Genomic DNA, 22,303 nt, shown 5'->3' with positions numbered 1-22,303 from the left:
AGTAGCTATAGAGGCCAGTGTCACTACCGCTGACGTTTTTACATGGTGCTGGGACTCAGACTCAGGTCCTTATGATCACATAGTCCTTTCTAGAGATGATTTAAATAAAAGTATACATTTCATAATAATCCAAGAAAGCAAGGCACAATATCACATTAGCATTTCAAAGCCTAATGAACTAGTTTTCTGTGCACACAAATTCCTGCTTCTGTGCTTAGAGTTGAGCAGCTAAGATAAGATCTGCTAGGGTGATGGGTGATGGGTGATGGGTGATGGGTGATGGGTGATGGGTGATGGGTGATGGGTGATGGGTGATGGGTGATGGGTGATGGGTATGGGTAATGTAGCCTTTGTCTTCTCCTCCTTGGTGGGGATTCCACACTCTGGTTTCTTATAAGCCAGATTGTGATGGCAGTATAAACTCACATCAGCCTTGATACACACCTACATCAAGTTCGAGTGGAGAGCAATGCTGGCTACCACAAGCAAAAAATAAATCTCTAGGTCATTCCCATTTGACCCATCAGTTCCATTTCTGTATATTGTAGTCAAAAGAAGACAAATCTGTATACTGTATTCACTGAAGCACTATTCACAAGAATCAAGTCCTAGAACCAATGTAAGTATATCTCAAATTCAGGAAGGGGCCAAGAAAATTGCTGGTCTGTAGACACATGCACTGGCCTGGGCAAGGAGAAAACCCAGTCATTTGCAACAGGCACTAGAGGGATTGGTACTAAACAAAGTAATGGATGGATGTTGCTAAACAAAGTAACTCAGACCTGGGAAGACAAGTCTTCACTTACATTTTAAACCTTAGAGTCTGGCTCCTAGACAGTAGTTACCAGAGGTAAAGGAGTAGAAGGAATGGAAAGATGTTGGCCAAAAGGTACAACATTGCAGTGGGACAGGATGTGACAGATACATTGAGTCAATCATTTCTCACTTTGAGTCAATCTTTCTCACTGGGTACATATGACATCCCTCTGTACTTGATAATTATATGCAACGATAATTTCCCAATATACATTTAAAAATAATAAAAGAAATTATTGGGAGGTCAGTAGAAAGGTCCTAGAATCCATGGCATAGCTGTCAAAGCAGAGGAAACCATAGGTGTCTAGACATCAAGATCATGTCACAGGCAGAGTCCTCTTAAGTGATGGATTCAAGTCACTCAATGTTCAGAGTCTGTGATGAGAGCTGGCCATCACTGGACTGGCACCCTAGCTGTCCACAACCTTTTCAGAAGCCATAGTAGCAGTGGACCTCATTGTCTCTCAAAGTTCAGATGTCTCTGGAACAAAGAATTTTTATCCTGGACAGTTAAACATAGATTATGGTATATTTTTACTAGCTGCAATTTAAAGAGAGAGAGATTCCAAGCAGGTATTAATTAATAATCAATATGGTTTTAGTGAGATTTTTTTCAGTTTCCACCATGGTCTGAGGCTCTAGTCTCCCAGAATTTCCTTAGATTTCAGGGGTTTGGGTCAACTCCCTTGTCTACTCTTCTAAACCACAAGGAAAAAAACTCCTGACCAGAGATTTGCGAAAACCGAAAGTCTGCTTCATTTCCCCAATTGTGGCTGTAATGAGTCAGTTGCTAATAAAATGAAACTCTCAGTTCAAGTCAAATATGCCCAGAGCCAAGTACACTTAAGACAGCACACTCCCCATGATTTACAGCAAGGGGGAACAACAGCCATCACTACACACTATTTTCCATGTCTGTCCTCTTACGAGATTCCTCAGGAAGCCTGCAATTTGTCATTGGGGATGCTGTCATGAATGAATGGATGGTCCCTTGAGACCCAGGCCTCCAGAACAGAGCTAATTGTCCATATGGCTTTGAGGAAACTGGCCTCGGGAATGAAAGTTAATGAAAATGCACAACATTGATGAACTAGAAAACTAACTTAAATTTCAAAATGATCCCTTACAAAGGTACATACAAATTCTTTTGGCATTCCTGTGTCAGCATCCTGATTAGTCTCTTTTTAAAGATGAGAAAATTTGGAGGTCAGAGTTCAAATGGTTAGTTTAAGAAGCATGCGCTCCCAAACCTAGGTCTCTTAATTCCAATGAAAACCATCTGTGCTTAAATAATGTCAGGTAGAGGGACCTATACGTCAGTGCCATTACTATTTGGACAAATAGCCCTTGACCAGCCAGTAGAGAACAGATAGGGGGCCAGCACTATACCAGTGATGGCAAAGAGAGAGCTGCTTGGATGCCAAAAGAGAGGGTGTTCTCCTTTTGGAGATGAACCCCAGAAGGTCATTGTTGTTGCTGAATGCTACAACAGCTACTGAAAGTCATGGCCAGGAAAGCAAATCTGTTCTTCCTTGATAAGAAAACAGTTACCTCTTAAGAGTACCTTTTACTCTCATGGGTTGAATTCACGTGTGCAGGGAGCTGCAGATCCCCTTGCAGTGGAAGGAGCCCGACTTGGGACTCAGAAAGGTTAGGATGAGGCATGCAGATATGTCTCTGGACCATACCAATGATTTGAGACAAGGAGGGAGGGAGACAACACGGGTAACTCTAAGAACACAGAGACCCAGCTTTTCCTTCTGCCTTGGCATCCTGAATCAGGGCAGCTACTCCAAATGCTTTGGGCCCTGAGCAAGGCTCTGGAGGCACCACTTCCCTAGAACACAAGATCAGTAGAACAATCGCCCTCGTCTGCACCGAGGGACAGCTATAACAATGCTGAGACAATGGGTTTATCAGGGATCCAGCTCATCAACTTTCTTACAAGTGCTGACAGCCTCAGTGTAGCTCAAAACCTGCTCCTGGCTGTCAACTTACAGACAAGCCAGGGCTCTGTTTATATGGAGAGCAGGGCACAGCATTAAACTGTTCAAGTTGCAAACCCTGGAAGCAACTGCCCGGCTCTGTTCATAGGCCACTGGGCTGACTCACTGGCATGCAGGCATTGGCCAAGACTAATAGCATGAATTTCTCCCAGTGCCGTAGGCAGTGACCTTAAATTTGAAGCTTGAAATTGCCATAGTTGGGTTATTTACATCATGGAAATACACAAAGGCCACAAGTCAAAACCTTAATTTCCACCAAGTCAATTATAAAGTAATTTCTCATGTTTCCCTTTGCGTGTCATGGAGGCAGCAAGAAGGTCTGTGGAAACCACCCTTAATTTCTCCTCTCTTGTGTAGGATGGATAGCTGCTGCTTTGAGGTCACTACTAAGATCCCTTACTCTGTAATCAAGTTAATGTGTAGTGTTGGCAAATCCAACCCCCTGAGGCCCCCTTCATGGAAGCAATCCTGTCTTGTGCTTTAAATCTCATGGGCATGATGCATTGAGTTTAGCACCCCAAGCACATACAAAGAAGATGCTTGAAACATGTCTTTGTACATTGCACAATGTACCGAGAGCAGCACTAGCTCCAGGCCCTGCCTCCTCCTTGTAAAGAAGACCACCATGGATGCTTGACTTCTGCTCCCACACCAGTCATTATCTGAGAAAGAGAGCTGGTGGGATAGCTAGAGGTACAAGAGAGGCAATTCTCTCATCTCAAACCCTGTGAGCAGTGTGCTTGTTGTCATTGGAGCATGTCAAAGAGGAGATAGTGAAACAAAGAGTGAGGAGAGAGGTGGCATCGGGAGCTGGCTGTCTCTCACTTCCACTGGCAACGAGGACTTCAGTCTTCAAGGACTGGAATGGAGGAAAATACCAGGCTTTGGCTGTTTGGCCAGTGCTCTGCCTCCAAAGGGACTGGCAGCAACAAGGGTTACAAGTGTGCCCCTGTGATCGAGGAATTGGTCCAGGACAACTGATGGATGGCCTGCAGCACATCATTAAGACTCCAGGTCTCCCACTGTAAAGCCTAACCAATTCTGTTGTCGCAAAGAAGCCCAGGGGCTAAACTCCAATACCAGAAAGAAAACCACAAAGCCAACTTTAGCAAACATCCTATGGCCAACACCCTCAACCCCCACTGTAGCAACAGCCAGTCAGGCTACAACAGCAGGTTTAAGGTACATATAGAAGACCTAAGACATCCTGCAGAAAATAGATAACCTAGTCATCCTGTTTGTCAGGTGATTCTGCCCCCCGTGTTTGGTTCCTGCAGATTACGCCAGAAATGCAGTTTTTAAAATATTAGCTTGCTGACCCATATGAAAATTCCCCAGGCTTGCTGTGACCACAATAAATACCCCACACCCTAAACTTAAGGCTTTCACTTCAGATCCACTGAGACGGTGATGGTGAGCGTCCTTGCTCGGGAGATCATAATAAAGACCCTTGTGTGTTTGCATCGGATTGGCTCCTTGGTGGTCTTTGGGGGTCCCTGCATAATACCACAAGAGATGCAGCTGGAAGGACTAGTAGGCAACAAGGCTAGGGGGGGTCTGTCCTCTTGCATGATAAACACCATTGTGTCCTAACTTGTTCCCCTTCCCTGTCAGCAGTGTATGCCTGGGAGACAGAAGGAGAGTAGATCAATCAGACTCACTCTGAGCATCTACACTCCAAGTCTACCCTGGCTCAAGGAGAGGTCCTTGAGTCATACAGATGCTGATGTTTACTCAGTAAATATTCATTGGTTCATTCAAATAGCAGGAAGTGTTGCTGAGATGTTATAGAATCCGGACGATAAGACAATAAAGCATAGCTGAGGGTTGTGGGGGAATTGTTTTATTTCACACCAACTTGAGACTCCACAGTGAACACGTATATACAGGAAGAAGATGAGTTGTGGTCCAGCTCTAAGCATAAGAAAAAAGCAATCCATATATCTATCCTAGCCACCATGGATGTTTTTGGGGGATGAATAAGCATTGAAGCCTTATTAATCCATCTTGAAGAGAAAACATAGCATCTGGGCACTGTGGCTGAGGAAGGAAGCATTCATACAGAATATAAAGTTGGAGTTCTTGTAGAAGGCACTCATCCTGTGGTCGTCAGGCTTCTAGTTGGGTAATTTCAAAGTCCTCCAATCAACAGGCCTAAAAACTAGACAGGCAGAGCTAAGGCAGGAGATGAAGCTGAGAATGGCAAGATCTACACCAGGATTTATTCACACTGCTGTGTGGAAAATAGATTGAACGGGGTCATAGGAGAGATGCTGTTTCCATGGGAACAGTGGGTACCACTGTTTTGACTGGCATGAATGAGGTGATATCTCTTTGAGATGTGTTTTGAATATTTTAGCACTGTGAAATGATAACTAGGTGTCTAGAGAGATGGCTCAGTGGCTAAGAACGTTTGCTGCTCTTCCAGAGGACCTGAGTTCAGTTCCCAGCACCCACATTGGATGGCCCACAAATGCCTGCAACTACAGCTCTAGGGGATCCTCTGAGGGGACTGACTTGCATATAGCATACACATAAATTAGGGAAAAAAATAAATCTTAAAAAATAAAATATTCTCTTTGTTCCCTTCTCTTCCCTGCTCTTCCTCTCTTCCCTGTCCCTTCTCTCTACCCCCACCCCTTCCCTCCACGTGCTCATGGCCGGCCTTTCCTCTCCTCTACTCTTCTTCTCTCATTAAACCTCTCCACATGGAAAAAAAATATTTTTTAAAGAAATGATACATGCAGTGATGAGTAGGTTAACTGTTCCTATTTGATCATTATCCAAATCTATACACATCTTAAAATATCACATCATATCCCATAAATTTATATTATTTTTTAAAATGTTCAAGAAAAAACACAATGGTGCTTAGGAATAGAAAAGGACAATGAGCCTAAAGGGAGGTAAACAGAGCAGAGATATTTTAAGGACTAAAAATATCAGGTGTCAGGGACCAAACAGTGGCTTATTAGGAATGGGGTACAGGTGACTTTCAGGATTTTTAACACATGGGTAAATGATGACATTTGCCAGAACTCAGAATACTAGAGTAAATCCAGCTGTGTGGATACTAAGCTCCGTTTTGAATATGATTGAATGGGTATCTAAGAAGAAATAGCTAGAAGTACGCTATTGGATAGATACCAGTGTGCGTGACATACATCAGTATAAGGCTAAGGGCCTGGGCAGAACACGCTGCCCTGGGAAGAACATATACAAAAGATTAATGACTGGTTAGATGTAAGAAAAAACGAGCAAAACAATCTGAGACAGAACCCACCTGAGGGTAACCCAGCAACAGATGGGCGTGGCAAACCCCGCAGGGCTGCTCTGCTGTGTGTTAATGTACCGGGGACTCAGCCTAGGGCTTCCCACCTTCTAAGCAAGTTTTGTGCTCGCGGACTACAGCCCCAGCCCTAATAGGGATGTGTTTTCTGACTCCTATTTACTATGTCCAGGATTCCATTCCTAGCTGTAAGACAGATGTGCTAGGTGAAGAATGCAGATGATAACATAGTGTATACATTACAGGATCCAGACGGGAGAAACAGGATGAATCCTGCGCTGGTGTTCACTGCTCTGTGCCTTAAAAGCCCAAGACAAATTGCCCTATCGTCAATCACTTTGACACTGGTATGTGGTAGCCTTGTTGTATTCAGAAAGCTTTCTAATCACAGAAGGTTCAACTCTAGCTGCTGCGGAGGCCAAATGCGATCACATGCCAGAGAACTGACGTGCAATTTGATTTTGCAACCTCGAGACAAAGAAACTGGATTTGGCCCAGGTTTTGCTGGATTGTTTTAGACTTTTAGGGGTTTTTTCCTCCACTCCATGATGAACATTTTGGCCTAATGAAAAAGTTTCAGCGCTCTTGATCTTGTGTTTAAAAGCAACGAACGATATTTTCAAACTGCTTTGAATGTTGTGCCCTCTTGTTAGCGCACCGACAGAGGCTCTTTACCTGAGGCCGGAACTTTTCTCCCCGCAAACGGTTTTTGTAAGAAATGCTGCCACCTAGCAGTGGCCTGAGGGATTACAACTTCAGGAGGTAATCGCTTCCTGTAGGATTCAGGGTTGGTATGGGATTCTGTGCGTGTGAGCTGATTTTGAAAGACACTTTAAACATGGAGCTAATTACCTTTTACGAGTGACTTCCACAGGTAGGAAGTCTTGATATAATTGAATGGCAAACAACAGGGTTTTTTTTTAAGAGCAGCTCATTGAAGGGGAAAATGCTGGCCAATGTCAGTGTTAGCATTAGTTCAGATAAACCAAGCAGCTCACATGAACTATGTGCAGCCCTTTGTGCCCCAGTTATAACTCAATAGAGTTGTCTAAAAGCAAATAGAAGTTAAAAATGAGAGCAAAAACAGAGAGAGAAGGAGACAGAGAGAGAGAGAGAGAGAGAGAGAGAGAGAGAGAGAGAGCTTCCTTGTAGAGCTGCAGTTACATTATAACAAATATAAGTGTCTACAGGTGTCTTCTACGAGGAAATTAAGAGAGTCCTTCAAAGAGGGACAGCTCTTTGACCACAGAACATCTGTAATCACAAAGGTGTGCAGTATGAACCTGGGTGACGGTTTAACCTGTCAGGAGTGTCTCGCTGTCTAAACCACAGCCATTTCATCCTATCCTTTTATTATTTGTGTTTTCTCAAAGGTGAAAAGTGGAGTCTGACACTCATTGAATAGAATCCGCCCAGAGACTTAGAAGCGCTTTCTAAATGCTATGATCCAGTCTGCAGGACTCTCTGTGATGGTGTAGCCGGCTCCAGTCCCCATGGTCACTCTCCCAAGAGCCAGCATGGAGAAATTAACAGGCCGGTGAGCACTGGTGTTGGGGTGTAAAACCACTGGCCCACAGGTTGCAAAGCTTTGCCATCTTGCCAAAAGGTTGTGTGTAGGCAAACAGACGGCAGATATTACGCAGATAAAACATTTGTTCACGGAAAAAGATCAGTTTCTGTTTCCTAGCTAAGTTGAGTGAAATGGGGAGGGGGGGCATTTACAAATTTGTCACAATGGCCTCTACCTCCAGTTCCTATTAATTAGTTTAAAAGTAGAAGGAACTTATATTTTTCATATCGATCATTTAAAATTCTAGCATGGGCCCTCAGCTCAGTGCCTGCTGACTACCTAGACTGGCAGATGCTGTCTCAGTAATGCCCAACCCCCATTTCAGTGCTTTTAGCTTCCCAGTAACCTCACAGAGCATCCTGGCTGCTGCCCCCTCTCTGCATTTGGGTCTTATAGCACATGGTCCACTCTTTGTCACCTGGACATCACACTGGAGGGACAATTTATACAAATAAATGTTGACGATGAATTGAATCTGTGTAGGATCCCACCGAAAGGCTGGCCCACAGCACTCTCTACAGCTTACGGTCCACCATGCCCTGTCTCTTGGACTTTAAAATGTGTTCAACCTTGTAAAAAGATAGAGCTTGGGAATTTGTTTTTGTTTTGTAGTGGCAATGGTGGCTATGCTAGGCACTCAGGGGTCTCATGCATGGCAGAGCAGCACTGCCACTAAATCTATACCTTCAGTTTGGTTTTTACCTCCAATTATTTTGACGTTGATTTCCATCCCATTGCCCAGGCAAGGCAGGAATTCAATTTGATCCCCTAGACTGGCCTTGAAATTTCAATCCTCCTGCTACAGGGTCCTGAGTCTCTGGAATTACAGGCCTGCCATCCAGTTCCTCTGTGAAAGTAACAGTGGCCATTTGTAGACCACATGTTAAGGCCCCAGGTATGAAGACTTCCTGATTTTATGAGTCTAGAGAGAAAGAGTCTGATTTATTACAAAGTCAAGGAGAAAACTTTCCCCCTTAATTTTTAGATTCCCCCCACATTTTTGATGTGTTTTTAAACAAAGACTCCCACAAAGCTATTCTTAAAGTAAAGACCTTTAAGCTGCTGTAATGGGTCAGCAAGTACAGGGTGCTCTGCCAAGCCTGACGGCCTGAGTTCAATTCTTGGAACCCATATCGTAGGAGAGAACCAATATCTACAAGTTATGTTCTGCCCTACACACATCTGCCAGGGTACACACATGCTTACATGTACTCATGAGCGCACACAAACAAACACACACACACACACACACACACACATTACAAATTAAAAATTAAAAAATAAAAGGTTTTGATTTGGTCCTATCAGCTCAAATTTCTTGTTCCTAGGCTTCTAACATTTTAGAGTACATACTCCTAATCTAAATGGTATTAGAGAATCTGATTCTGAGACGACTTGGCTACCAGAACTGCCCAACCACACCACCAATCCCATCTTGAGGCAGAACAGACAGCATAAAGACAGAATTCTGAGTGTAAAGGGACTAAAAATCAGACTCAGGATTTCTCTGGAATCACCTCTCAGCCCTGATGACTTTTAATCAAGCTGTTAGATTTCTGAGGCAGCTTAAAGAGACAGGAGGCAGAGACAGGACTGGATAGTGACCCCAACAGACCGGACCATTTATTTCAAACAACAAAGGACAGAAGGAAAGGGGTGTGTGAGAGAACAGAGGAAGACATTTGGAGTTTACAGAGGTGGTTGGAGGATGGGAAGTGAGCTGCCGCTTCAGGGGTTTCTGTGCAAGCCTTCAATCTCTTCCTCCTTGTATTGTCTGCTTCATAGAGACAGGCTATCCTGGGAGACAGTCCAGCCCTCGGATAGTGGTTTGAGCAGGGCCAGCTAGAACTTCATAAGAATTCTGCTTTCTACAACCGAAGTATTCTACCAAAAGCCAATTTGGAAAATTCCTGGATTTACTCAGAGCTCTCTTCCAGGTACCTTTATCCCCACCATTGTCTTGCGATTCTCATATCACTCATTTTTGTTGTAGCACAGGGACATGTCTGTGCTACATGTAGGTCCTTTTTCTGAAGCTTGCTGGCATGTGGTCACAGGCTTCAGCACATCAGCACCACCGTTCAGTCCTCCCTTTTCCCCTCCTTTATCATCTCAGGAGCTACGCTGAATCAATTTCTTAGCCCAGAGCCCATCTCCACATCAGTCTCACAGGAAAACCAAACTTTGATTTCAAACGTTTGGGGCACCTCAGTACACAAATGTTTAGAGTTCATTCATTCCATGATAGCGAATGGAAGTAGGGCACAGTTAAAGAATTTGTTGCCACACATTTATAGGAAAGAACTTGGGCTGGGAACATAGCCCAATGATGGAGCACTTGCCTAGTATGTTCAAAATCCTGGGTCATTCAAACCCCACTATTAGAAAGGAGGAGGAGGACACAGGGAGGGGGAGGAGGAGCTACAACTTTGTAATGGCTAGAACTGCCAGACAGGACAAGATGGTCTAGACTATTTCATGATTAACTTTCCTGTTGTTACAGTCATTATGGAACAGCTGCACAAAGGATGTTTCTCTCTCTCTCTCTCTCTCTCTCTCTCTCTCTCTCTCTCTCTCTCTCTCTCTCTCTCTCTCCCCCCCCTCTCTCCCCTCCCCCCTCTCCCCCCTCCCTTCTCCCCTCCCCCCCCTCCCCTCTCTCTTCTCTCTCTCTTCTCTCTCTATCTTCTCTCTCTCTGTCTCTCTCTCTTCTCTCTCTTTCTCTCTCTTTCTCTCTCTCCTCTGTCTCTCTCCCTTCTCTCTCTTTTCTCTCTCTCTTTCTCTCTCCTCTGTCTCTCTTCCCCTCTCCTCTCTTCTCTCTCTCTCTCTCTCTCTCTCTCTCTCTCTCTCTTTCTCTCTCTCTCTCTCTCTCTCTCTCTCTCTCTCTCTCTCACACACACACACATATATAGGGACCACCATACATACCAAAACACTGAAGACACTGAGCATTGACAACGGTAATTGGTTTGGAGCACCAAACTATTGAAGAGGTCACTCCAGAAAACTAAACTTGATTTCTGTGACCCAAGGTACGTGATACACCTAACCTCGTTCATGCCAGCTCCATGGCATGCCACACCAGCCTGGCCATTACCCACATACCTTCCCTTAAACCAAAGAACCCATAGCAAACCGGATAAGGCTGTAGGCTAATACTTCCCTTGGCAGCATCGGCACGAAAAGTGCTTAAGTTAAACACTCTGCAGAACAAAGCCCACAGCCGATGTCCTAGTGAGTGTCCACTGACACAGTTCGCAGCTTATCAGCTTTCAAAAGCAACTGCAGCCACGCTCATCTCAAAGCCGTTCCCTCCTGATTTCATTGTGACTCAGTACACCGAGGACTGAACACACGGTCTCTCCTCTCAAGATGTCCATCCTATGTAACCATTATCTGGGACAGTAGAGAGAGAGAGAGAGAGAGAGAGAGAGAGAGAGAGAGAGATTCAGTAGTAAAGTCTTCTGCACAGTCAGTCAGCTTAAGGAGCTATAATGTGAAGAAGTGACTGTCAAATGTCTAAATATTTACTGAGCACCTACCAAGGGTGAGCTTCCCTTGCAAGCTCCAGGGACATAATGGGATGGTGCATCCTGTCCCTAGTGTCATAAAGCTTCTTATATTTGAACATATGGAAGAACTTGTCTGGCCTTTCACTATGAGAAGTGAGGAAAGCTGAGATCACTGTGGGCTGTGTTCTATACAGTGTTTAACTTAGGCATTTTTGGTGTTGACCCCGCCAAGGAAAGTATTAGCCTACAGCCTTATCCAGTTTGCTCTGGGTTCTTTGGTTTAAAGTTATGTGTGCAATGGCCAGTGATCAAAGCACTGCTAAAGAGGACCTTAGTGGCCTGGCAAGGGTTCTGAGGCAGACTTTTTTACCTAGCCTATTCTAGAACCAGGGTTTGATCTCTAGCACTAAAACAGACAGCACCTGAGGGTCTCCGAACCGTTATCATTCTCCTCCTATTTTCACCCTCGAATCTCTGCAGCATCTCCCTGACACTGGTAGTCTGCATTTTCAAATGTCTGGTTATACAAACAGTGCTCTAAGGAAGGTTCGTAAATTTTGCAAGATGAATTTCTTTTCCTGCAAAGGCAAGCTCAGCAATATTTGGGAGATTTGAAAACTGACATCGCAGCTGACCTACGGAAGACAGACAGTGGGAGGGCCCTCGCTGGGTATAAATAAATAGGAGTCTGGAGCTGGAAACCCACGCCTAGACCGAGAGCTGAAGGGTGAACTCCACCTCCAGGCAGAATGAGGCTCTGCACCGCAGCCCTGCTTCTTCTGCTAGCCATCTGCCTCCCTCCAGGCCACGGTGAGGACTTTCACTTATGATTTCCCTAGGCTTTCAACAGAAAGCCTCCTTAGCACTTCTTCTTTAGTTAAAACTGGGAAGGCAGTCTTAGCCAAAGCGGGTGAAAACATTCAGTTGTTTTGAACTGTAAGATTCCTGGGGATTTAACTCTTTGAAAATTGAAGCTTTCAAAGGGTTGAGAATTTTTTTCTTTAAACTTACAGAAGAGATGCTGTAGAGTGGGTGTTCCTGTGACATAAGTTTAGTGTGTGCATTGCTCAACTGTCAGCTCAGTCCCCTGTGGGAAGTCTTCTTTGCACAGCTCTTCTTCACTCTGCCTCTCCATGCCACTCCTTCTCACCAAACCTTGGTCTTTCGAGTGCAGCGTTCTGAGTACAGTTGCACATGGTAAGGCCTGGCACTCTAAATACAGCAGAGGCGAGGAGCTGACTTCCAGCCTGTGTGGGAGTCTATCTCTGGGTGAACAGATCAGTACCAAACTCAGTGGCAAGATGTCTCTACAGCCGAAGGGGTGGATGTGTGGGCAGAAAGAAACACTCGGGTTTACAGGATAAATCCTTACTCTTAAGATGCAGAAATCCCCCAGCCCCCATGTTTGCTCTTCATGTGTCTTCTGTCTTCAAAACTCTCATTCCTCTCCTCTTCCATGAATCTTTCCCTAATGGTGGTGGCAAAGGAAACCCTCTGTCCTTAGCATCATACCCGTTCTGTGTGGCGTTCTAATTACTGTTTGCTGTTCTGCCCTTAAAACTGTAAATGCCTTGATAACTTAACACTTTTACTTATAAAAAAAAAGAATTCGATACACACCTTTTGTTTGCTTGGTTGGTTGGTTGGTTTGGTTTGGGGAACAAGGTCATAGTGAGTGACTTTGAACTTAGAAAAAAAAAAATCCTTCCTCGGTCTCTCAAATGCTTAGGTTAACCAGCATCAATTTCTTCTAAAACAAACTAACTAACTAAAACAAACAAAACTTAGGTTTCATGAAAATGTGTGAGATGAATTACCAATAAAGTGTGTATAACCGGTAAATATTGTAGTTGAATATGGTCTTGAATGTTTCTTAGTGGTTTCCCTTTGGTAGTAATTTATGACTAACACAGAGAGCCAAGGTGTTAAACGTAAGTGCAGAAGCATCATACATGTGTTTTCTTAGGGAAGTGAGGGAGGTGGGCAGATGTGCTAAGAGAAAGGTCTCGTGGGGAGATGCTGGTTGTCTTCCAAAACCTCTGGCAGGATCCAGTCCTCTGCTTTTTATGCTGGGAGTGGAGATTAGTTGATTTCACACCATGTTAATTATAACACAGTTGTGTTCCTTTAAAGCACTATCAAGTCACCTGGGTGCCAACAAGCCACTGTGACAGTCAAGTGAAGGTATGGATTGTGAAAAGTTAAGTTCATTTCAATTAAGGTTTTCATAGAAAACATTTGAGAGGGCTCAAGTCAAACCAGAAATGCACTAAACACATGTGCAGCTTCAGGTGCTGGCTTGAGATGTTTGACTCTTGAAATGTGATATAAAAAATTAATAATTCAGCTCTACACCTAGGTTGTATGCCCAATGGATTGAGGCGGCTGATTCTGTGTTTACAGGTATTCTGGAGACCCATTACACAAACTTGAAATGTAGGTGTTCCAAGGTGACCTCGACCTTTATCAATCTAATTCTCGTAGATTGGATTCAAGTTATACGCCCTGGGAATGGCTGCCCCAAAACTGAAATCATGTAAGTTGCAAGGGAGAAAAAAAATTACATAATTTCTCTCTCCTAGTGAAAATCGTATGGAATATATTTTGCAACCAGCAAATTAGTATGATAGCAAGAGCCTCAGAGACCAGCGTGATGTTACTAAATATCTAAAATTATTAACAAAAACTTGAGATATTTAAGGGTTTTTTTGTTTTGTTTTTGTTTTGTTCTTTAGCAATCCAAAACTGTTATCGCTTTGCTCACTCACTTTCTCGAGCTGCTGCACTAAGACCTGTCTTTGGTGGTTACAAAGACTGAAACTAGTCAAGGAAGTTAAGTCATGGAGGCTTCAGGAGGCTAACCTGCCTGCTATACCTGAAGGCAGGGATGGAGTCAGGGCTCCATCTCATCTACACAAGCACTTGAAGGAGGCCTACAAAAGCCTCTTCCTCAGTGCTGGGACCTCACTGTTTACTGGCAGCTCTTCCCAGTTATCCTTGGCCCTCCCTCTCCCTCCTCCTTCTCCTCCCTCTTCATCCATCTCTTCATGGCCAGTGCTACAGAGGAGACCTCACAGATACTAGACCGGCATTCTCCCATTAAGCCCCAGTCCCGAAGAATGTCCTCAGGCTTTGTAAAAATGTATAAGCAACTGTTCATTGTCCCATTTGAAACAAATGCTTTGTCCCTGGGGCTGGATATATTTGACTTGCAAAGTAGAAATAAAGGTTATCAAAAATACATGAAATGTTTCACTACGATGGCTTTAGACTTTTACCAATGACTTCACCAATGAGACCTTTAACTAGACCACAATTATTTCCCTTGAACTCAATGGTAAAGTCTAGCTATGGGGCCCATGGGTGGGACACAGCATTAGAACTCTTACCTTTGGGCAATAATTCAACTCAAGGCTGTCGCCTCTCACCCAAGGGAATAAGCGGACTCTAATTGTCTCTGCTTTTCTAGCTTCAATTGTTTTGAAATAGTGAATGTTTCCCTGTATATTTTCTTGTAAAGTTGAGCATTTTGAACATTACACAGATATAGGAGCGGAAGCTGCGAATTAGTGTGAGGAATCCATATTAGACAGGGGTGGAAATACGAAGTGACATAAACCCATTTTGCCATCATGATTCCAAAACCAAACTGCCTTGAGAGCTCATGTTCCTGCTCCATGGTTTATCTGATACATCGAGACACTGTTCTTTGTTTGAGGTCACACGGGTTAATATGCACAATCTTCTGGTTTTCTGTTTCTTGGGAGACCTTAACTTTTCCATTGCAGGGAGAAACCTTAACGCCATCTAGGAACTTGCTAACTATTTAGGTCACAACTCCTGGAACTCTTTTGTTCAAAGTGTAGGTTCTGGAGTCAGACCTTTACAGAAATTCAAATAAGCCTGCTGTGTTGTGTATTTGCTATACAATCTTGGACACGTGATTTGAACTCTCTGACCTTCAAGCTCACCGTCAGATTGTGAGAAGGTTAATACCTGTTCTAGCACAGAGCTTTTGGAAGGATGACTTAAGATGAGCATATTTCTTGTTACACCTCTCCCATGGCATGCACTGAGTACAACACTGGACAGGTGTCGGCCACTATCTACGCATGTTGGCCCTGCTGTTGATCAATGTCTTACATCAGGAAAAGCCTCTCCAAGTGGTGGCCTGAAGGAAGGTCGCTGAGGACTAATCAGCTTTGAAACTTCTTCTATGTTAAAATATAATCTTTCTTTTCACCAGATAGAATGTTTTCAAGCCAGTATCTGTTTTGCTCCCCTGAGCCCAATGGACAAGCACATTTGAACGGTGCTCGAATATAACTGTAGAAGTGACACAACATTGGAGACACTTGGGCCTTTCTAACTCATGTAAAGATGGTCAACGAGACAGTCACTTAATGACCTTTGAGATTCTGTCAACTTTGGATTCCAAGGACATTCTTCTTGTTCCTCAGGCACCACAATAAAATCCATTTATCCCAGATTCAAAACGTCCTGCTCCAGTTTCAGTTTTCTATAGATAATTATTTTTCATAACCAATTCTCTTCATTATTAAAACACACACAGGGTGGGAGCACTCACCAAAGTGTGCAATGTCTTATTTTATTTTTGTTTATTTCTCCCCAGTTTCTGGACCAAGGCCAAGAAAGCTATATGTGTGAGTCCTACTGCCAGATGGTTACCAAAAGTATTAAAATTTGTCCGAAGGTAAGTTAAGCATGCCACAAGTTTTCCTTAGCCAGCCAGGTTGGGGAATGCTTTACAATTAGGAAACGTTTGTGGGACAAACACCTGTTCTGCCGTTGTCACACATTGGCTCGCCCAGGACTGACTATTCCGGCAGTTCAGTAAACCGAAGCAGTGTACTCAGCAGCCATTATCTGATGCTACCAAAGGAAAGGTGTAGTTTCCTGTGTGCATTCCTCCAAGTGTAACTTGCTTTTGTTTTTAATTCACAGCAGAAGTATTACTTCAACTCCCCAAACTCCAGTGAGTAAGAAAAGAGCTGCCTGAAGCCACTGTCACCCCAAAAGACACCTGCACCCTTTCTTAATCCCTGCTCGGAATTTTAGTGTTACGTTCTTAGCTGAAGAATTTCCAAGAAAATTACTTCCCTCTACAAACACGGCTGTAGGTTAAAAGAAAAAAAAATCCTGCAGTAGCTGAGAGGAGACACTCGAGCTCCTTCCCATACTCAACCCATATTCTTGTTCCTTAAGGAAGGATATTTGCGAGCAGGCATTTAGTGACAAGCCACTTTGGTAACAGACCTGTTGTTTAGTGTTAAACTAGACCCTAGAGGAATGAAAGCATACATGTCGAATCTGAACCCGTAGCTCCTACTAACAAGAGGTTTATGAGATGGACTTCAGTTAGTTTTCACCCTTGCAAAAAGCAGGCTTCCGTAATAGTTTCCAGAAGGCACAGTACCAGCCTAAGGTAATGCAGAGCCGGTCTCCTTTAGAGAGAATCTTCATGGAGGAAATAATGCTTCGACTTTGAAAGGTTGCTTGTACAAAATTTATTGTCTTGGATTAAAACCAGTAACAGTGAAAGATCCTCAGCTTAAAGTTCCAGGCTCCTTAACAGTATACAAATATATTCCTTTGCACTGTGACCCTGCTAATCTATTTTTATTATTCACATCTTTCACACAGACAAAATAACCAGTCTCTTGTATCAAATTCTTTAACGTTTCCTATTCACCCAGTGTCATTCAATAAACTTAATCAAATAGTTTGCTTGTGACTGGTTCGTTTTTTAAGGAAAAAAAAATGTTCTCCTCACATTGAGATGTTCTTCAGCTGTTCCCAAGGAGATGTAATCATGTTCCCAAGGACGTTTCAATCATGTTCATTTTTTCCTTCGCACCAGAGCCCTTCACAGCTGACCCCAAATTATGTCATCCATGAGAGCAGTTACACAGTGGGAACGGTTTGGCCCTGAGGCCCCTTTCCCCAGGCATGCTAAATGAGATTTCCTCCAGAGTTCAAACTCTTACTCAAATCCATCCGCACCGTCTGTTTACATAGATTCCCCAACTTGCGGATGTTTCATTTGACAAAGTGTTGCCTTGACTTGACAAGCGGAGGACTCCAACCTCATTCTTTCTCAGCACTGCACTGAGGTCATAACCCCGCCTCTGCCTCTTGGCTTCCTTGGCCGTCTGTTCGCATCACATCTGGCCCCTTCTTTTCTTTATCTCCATTTATGCTTTGTGTATCTGTGGGGTGGGGTGGGCTGTTTGGTTTTGTACGGCTTTGGGCTGTGTTCGTGGGTAAGTGGGTGTTCGTAGAACGAGTTCAAACCCCCAAGATCCTCCTTCAGGAGTCACCTGTCTGATTTGTTTCAGACAGGATCTCTCACTGAACAGGATGTTCACCAAGTAGGTCAGGCTGTCTGTGATGAACCTGTATGTGAGTTCTGGACATCTGACCTCAGGTCTCCATGATTGCAGGACAAACACTTCACTCACTAGGCTATTCCCTTACCCGATTCCCTTTTTATTTTAGGGTGTGCTTGTTTGTTTTACTTTGTTTTTTTTTTTGTGTTTGTTTTGTTTTGCTTTGTTTCTTTGATGGGATCTCAGTCTGTAACCTGAACTACTAGCTGGGAACTCATTCAAGGCCAGACTGGCTTTGAATTTCAGCCGTCTGCCTCCCTCAGCCCCCTAGGATGAGCCACAGTGCTTGGGTTTCTTCTTTTACTTTTTAAAATGTTTTATTAGATTGTTAGAGAACGGATATAAGGTACCTATAAATATTATATTCTTGGTCATCCATTATTTAACATATTATACAAAGATGCAAAGGGGTGTGCAATATCATCACAATCCTACAATTAGTGGGTTTTTTGGTTTTCTTTTTTTAACTTCAACATTTGGAGATTGGGAATCAGGCTTCGGTTTCGTTACGACAGCTCAACACTCACTCGGGATCCTCAAATTATCAGTGTCACCATTCCCCAAGAGTCAGCTACTATTAACCATCCTGTTGGCATAACAGCTGTCCTGCTGGCAGAAATGGGGAAGAGTAGAGGTCACCAGGGACCCTCCCTCTTTCACTACTATCTACAGAAGAAACCAGGGCAAATAGACACTTCTTGCCTTCATTCATATAACTAGTAAAAGACAAACCAGAATTTGAACCCTGGGCCACCTGACTCCTAAGTAACTGCTCTTCATTACTACATTAGGCTCAAAAGACATACAAATGTATTTTCTGACTCGGATCCCTTGGCCTGCCCTCCTCTTCAGAGCCAGTCAAAGCCAGAGGGTATGGCATGGTAGGAAGTGCTTAAGAGGACATGGGAAAGAAAAGAGCCCCTGACTCTCACCTGCATAGAGCAGATTTGTCTTTCCCAATGACTGAGCCAAGAATTTTGACATAGGTGACTAGAGGTTACCCTACATAGAAACTGTATATAGAAACCATACGTGTATGGTGTATTTTTAAAGCCAAATGCATTTTGAGTATTTCCACAAGGAAACAATAAATACTTCAGGCAACAGATGAATGCACCTTGATTTGAACCACACGCAGTCTATACGGGATCAAAACACAGCATGCAGTTCCCTAAAAATATGTATAGTTTTTAAGCATCGATTTAAGTGGTCTGAACCACTCCAGAACGGTGAGGCCTGAAGGCTGTGGGCATAGGTGGAAGGAGGAGAAATGAGACAAGCGAGGGGGTCTAACACACTTGTCAAGCACAGCAGCAGCCAGTCCTCAGATGTTCCTGTGACTGTAAGAGTACTCAGCTGATTTAGGACCAAGGCTTAGTCATAATGAGCTGCAAGAATAACTTGTTGCATTAATAAGAGTATCTGAAGAGATGTTTGGAAGGGAAGAATTATACCTTGTTAAGACAGGATTTGGGCCCACATAACCACATGCATACGCCTATACATGCATATGCCAATTCATTAAAGGGGAAATACGGGGATGATTACCCAAATGATTGCTCTGGAAATCTGAACGAAGGAGTCACAGGCCTAGCTGCACAGCGACGCCCTAGCAGCAGAACACAAGAAACCTGAACAGATTGAATGACGCTCAGACCTACCCACCTCCAGGGCTCCTGGAGGAAATGATTCTCCTACTGAGTGTACAACTGAGTGTACCACTGAGTGTACTGAGTGTACTGAGGGCACAACTGGCCTCACCCTGAAGCTGCTGTGTGGACTAGCTTCCCTTTTCCGTGTTCCCACACCTTTCTTTAACACTGAAAGGCCCATCTCAGCACTCCCAACTCTACACAGTCTGATGCATAATCCAGAATTTTTCCGAGCTATAAGAGCCAGAATTCAAGAACCGTCGACATGAATAAACACAGGAGAAAAGCCGTCTCCCCCTCTAGGAGATTATGATGCTGATAACTCTTAAAAGAAATTGTTCATCCATCCTAACTTCTGAGAGCCTCCTAGGGGGCTTGTTTTGTCCAACATCAGGTTAATTAAATTGTAGTCTAGAAACACTAAAACTTAGTCACTAAGGGTTCAGCCCAGTGAATAGTTCGGAACAGCCCAGTCCCTCTCCTGGTCCTGTAGTTTGGCTTTCCCAGGATGTCATACAAATAGGATCACACTATCTCCCATCTTTTGTCTGACTACATGCTGTTGAATGCATGCCTCGTCTCTTTCTCATAATTAATATTACTCCATCGAATGGATATACCACAACTGGCTTATTATTTCAGCAGCTGATAGATATTCGAGTTGTTTTCTGTTGGTCAGTGATAAATGAAATTGCTGAGCGTGCGCATACATAAGTCTTTGTACAAACACATTCTTGTTTCTCTCTAGTAAAAGTGACATCTGTTCTCTGTTCATCCTTAGAGGTGGAATTTCTGCAACATGTGGTGTATGTATGTTTAACTTTATTCAGATCTATTATACTGTTCCCCATGATTAGTGCACCAGTTTGTAGCTCCCTTAAATATAAGTGTTCCAGTTGCTTCATGAATTTGTGAGCACCAGGTTTGATAATTTACTAGGATGAGTCACAGCCAGTGAATCACTCAGGAAGTTCTTTTCTTGTCACTCTCTTTTGTAGAACTGTGTCAGGGTATCCAAGAGAGCAAACGTGACAGAGGAGAGACTTATCGGGGCTCATGGTTTCAGTGGTTGCTCAGCTCCCTAAGCTTGGGTTAAAACATCCTAACAATGGGAGGTTTTAAATTGTAGACATTTCAATGACTTTTATAATTTATAATTTCCCTGCTGGGCTACAGTTGTTGAGCAGGCTCTTGGGTGCGTTTTTGAGATGTACCTATTTACAGAAGAAATAAGCCTTAAATCACTTTTACATTGAGCTAAGCTGTCAAAGGGGGACTTAACTGTGTATGAGTCTGTTTGTAGCTGTCTCTTACCTTTCGTTCATCTCTGCTTTTCCTCTTCTTGGTGCTCTTGGTTGGTGCAGTTTAATGTAAGTCTTAAAATTCTACATCAGGAAACTTAAAAGCCCATACTTCTAAAAAAAAATGATTTGTGTTAATTTAAGTCCATACAAGTCAACCTATACAAAGTTTAGAATCATCTTGTCAATTTCTGGACCTAAAGAAAATTATTTTGGTTAGGACTGCATCAAATTTGTGGGTCAGTTTGGGGAGAACTGACATCTGACTATTGAGTCTTCCATTTATGAACGTGGGTTCGCTCTCTGCATGAGAGGTCTCTCAGTACTATTTTATAGGTGTTCACATTCACGCCCTTGCAGGGCTCGCAAAACCAAACTATGAACTGAAGCATTTGGAAGATACTCCTCTGTGGAAGCCAGAATTTAGTGTGCACATCATTTGAAAGGCATTCTGCCTTCGATTTTATTGGGAATATTTCCCTCTTTGTTCCAGGAAAGGGGCGAATCCCTTAGAAGTGATTAGATGGAATAACCTCAACATCCCTGACCAGATGCTGACTTAGAACTCCTCTGTCCCTGTCAGTTTCACTACATCAGCACTGACACAGTCCCCTTCTTCCCACCAGGGCCAGTCTCTTTACCTGTGTTTTAAATCACATTCCTTTCCTGATCTGAACACCACACGATACCAACTGTCCTTTCTAAATGATCAAGTCCTACCTCCCAACTACTTATATCCCTACACCATTCAAATGCATTCCAGTGTCTTCACTCTCAAAGATCATAATTTATTTTAAAAAGGCTTCTACCTGATCACTTTCTGGCTGACTTGAACAGGGTCTTCTTTACTCCAAAGCACCCTCCAATTCTGACTTCTACCACAGCACTTTTCCATCACAGCTGTCAGAAGGTCACCAATAGCCATTTGTAAAGCCAGTCAAGCTGCTGGTGTTTCTGTGACAATGCTGGTTGCGTTTAATGGTTTGCAACAAAAAAAAAAAATATTTATCTCTTGTCCACTTGTCTTCGGGTCAACTGGGGTTCAGCTGACTCGGCTGAATTTGGGATTCAGCCAAGCATTTGTCTGGTTCACAACTCTCCCATGTGCCTCTTGTTTAGAAGGAATCAAGTGGCATTCAGCTCGGACTCTTGTCAGTGTAACAGCAGATTTCCAAGACAAAGGTTACAGAAACATGTTGTGCCTCTTGTGGTCTAGCTTGTCACTTTCACTAATATTTTTTTCAGGGTGACAAAAATTAACAGTGCCTAGATATGGACACAGTTATAACGTGATCTTTTTGATATATGTATACATTATGGATCAGTTAAATCAATCTAGTTAACACCTCCAGCTCCTATCATAGTCAGCATTCTTTGTGGTGAGAACCTTTCAAGTCAACTCTCAGCAAATCTGTTGTATACGACGTGTTATTTCCTGTGGCCACCATGCTTAGCCAGTTATGCTAGAATAAAATAAACCTTGGACCCAACTGGCAGCTAATATAACTGCAAGGTCAGATGGAAGAGACCATGGGTGCAGAGAAGGGGAAGGAATTGGGCATGAGAACAAATCTGCTACAGCTGCCAAGTGGAGTCCGTATCCCGTGCTTCCCTTAGGGAATCCAACAATTTCCAAGAAACAGTAAGTCACCTACAGTGTCTTCATTCGCGCTCAGGACACCACACTTCCAGGCTCCTCCTTCTCAGGCGACCTTTCCTGTTCACCCTTCTCTCTCCAGCCTCTCAACAC

General features: G+C 43.5%; 1 protein-coding gene across 2 annotated transcripts; it reads left to right on the top strand.

The window, feature by feature from the left end:
• The first annotated feature begins 11,890 nt into the window (after positions 1-11,890).
• On the top strand, positions 11,891-16,936 carry Cxcl13 (C-X-C motif chemokine ligand 13). Of its 2 annotated transcripts, none has more exons than XM_032916506.1 (4): positions 11,891-12,000; positions 13,594-13,726; positions 15,824-15,904; positions 16,156-16,936. In XM_032916506.1, exons 1-4 carry the CDS (start codon positions 11,940-11,942, stop codon positions 16,208-16,210), a joined length of 330 nt encoding a protein of 109 aa, XP_032772397.1. In that variant the 5' UTR covers positions 11,891-11,939; the 3' UTR covers positions 16,211-16,936. The 2 variants fall into 2 exon arrangements, with proteins under 2 accessions (XP_032772397.1, XP_032772398.1); XM_032916507.1 differs by having other exon boundaries at positions 11,906-12,000; positions 16,159-16,933.
• Positions 16,937-22,303: the final 5,367 nt, after the last annotated feature.

Source organism: Rattus rattus, chromosome 11 (genome assembly GCF_011064425.1).
Source record: "Rattus rattus isolate New Zealand chromosome 11, Rrattus_CSIRO_v1, whole genome shotgun sequence".
NCBI classification, from domain to species: Eukaryota; Metazoa; Chordata; class Mammalia; order Rodentia; family Muridae; genus Rattus; species Rattus rattus.
Note: the sequence above shows the minus strand (reverse complement) of the source record. Positions and strands in the feature narration are given on the sequence as shown.

What these genes read in the sequence shown, in the direction of transcription:
- Cxcl13 (XM_032916506.1), top strand. Translation starts at nt 11,940, where the DNA reads ATGAGGCTCTGCACCGCAGCCCTGCTTCTTCTGCTAGCCATCTGCCTC. An exon ending in CTGCCTCCCTCCAGGCCACG is followed by an intron (nt 12,001 to 13,593) that starts GTGAGGACTTTC and finishes CTGTGTTTACAG; the next exon opens with GTATTCTGGAGACCCATTAC. An exon ending in TGCCCCAAAACTGAAATCAT is followed by an intron (nt 13,727 to 15,823) that starts GTAAGTTGCAAG and finishes ATTTCTCCCCAG; the next exon opens with TTTCTGGACCAAGGCCAAGA.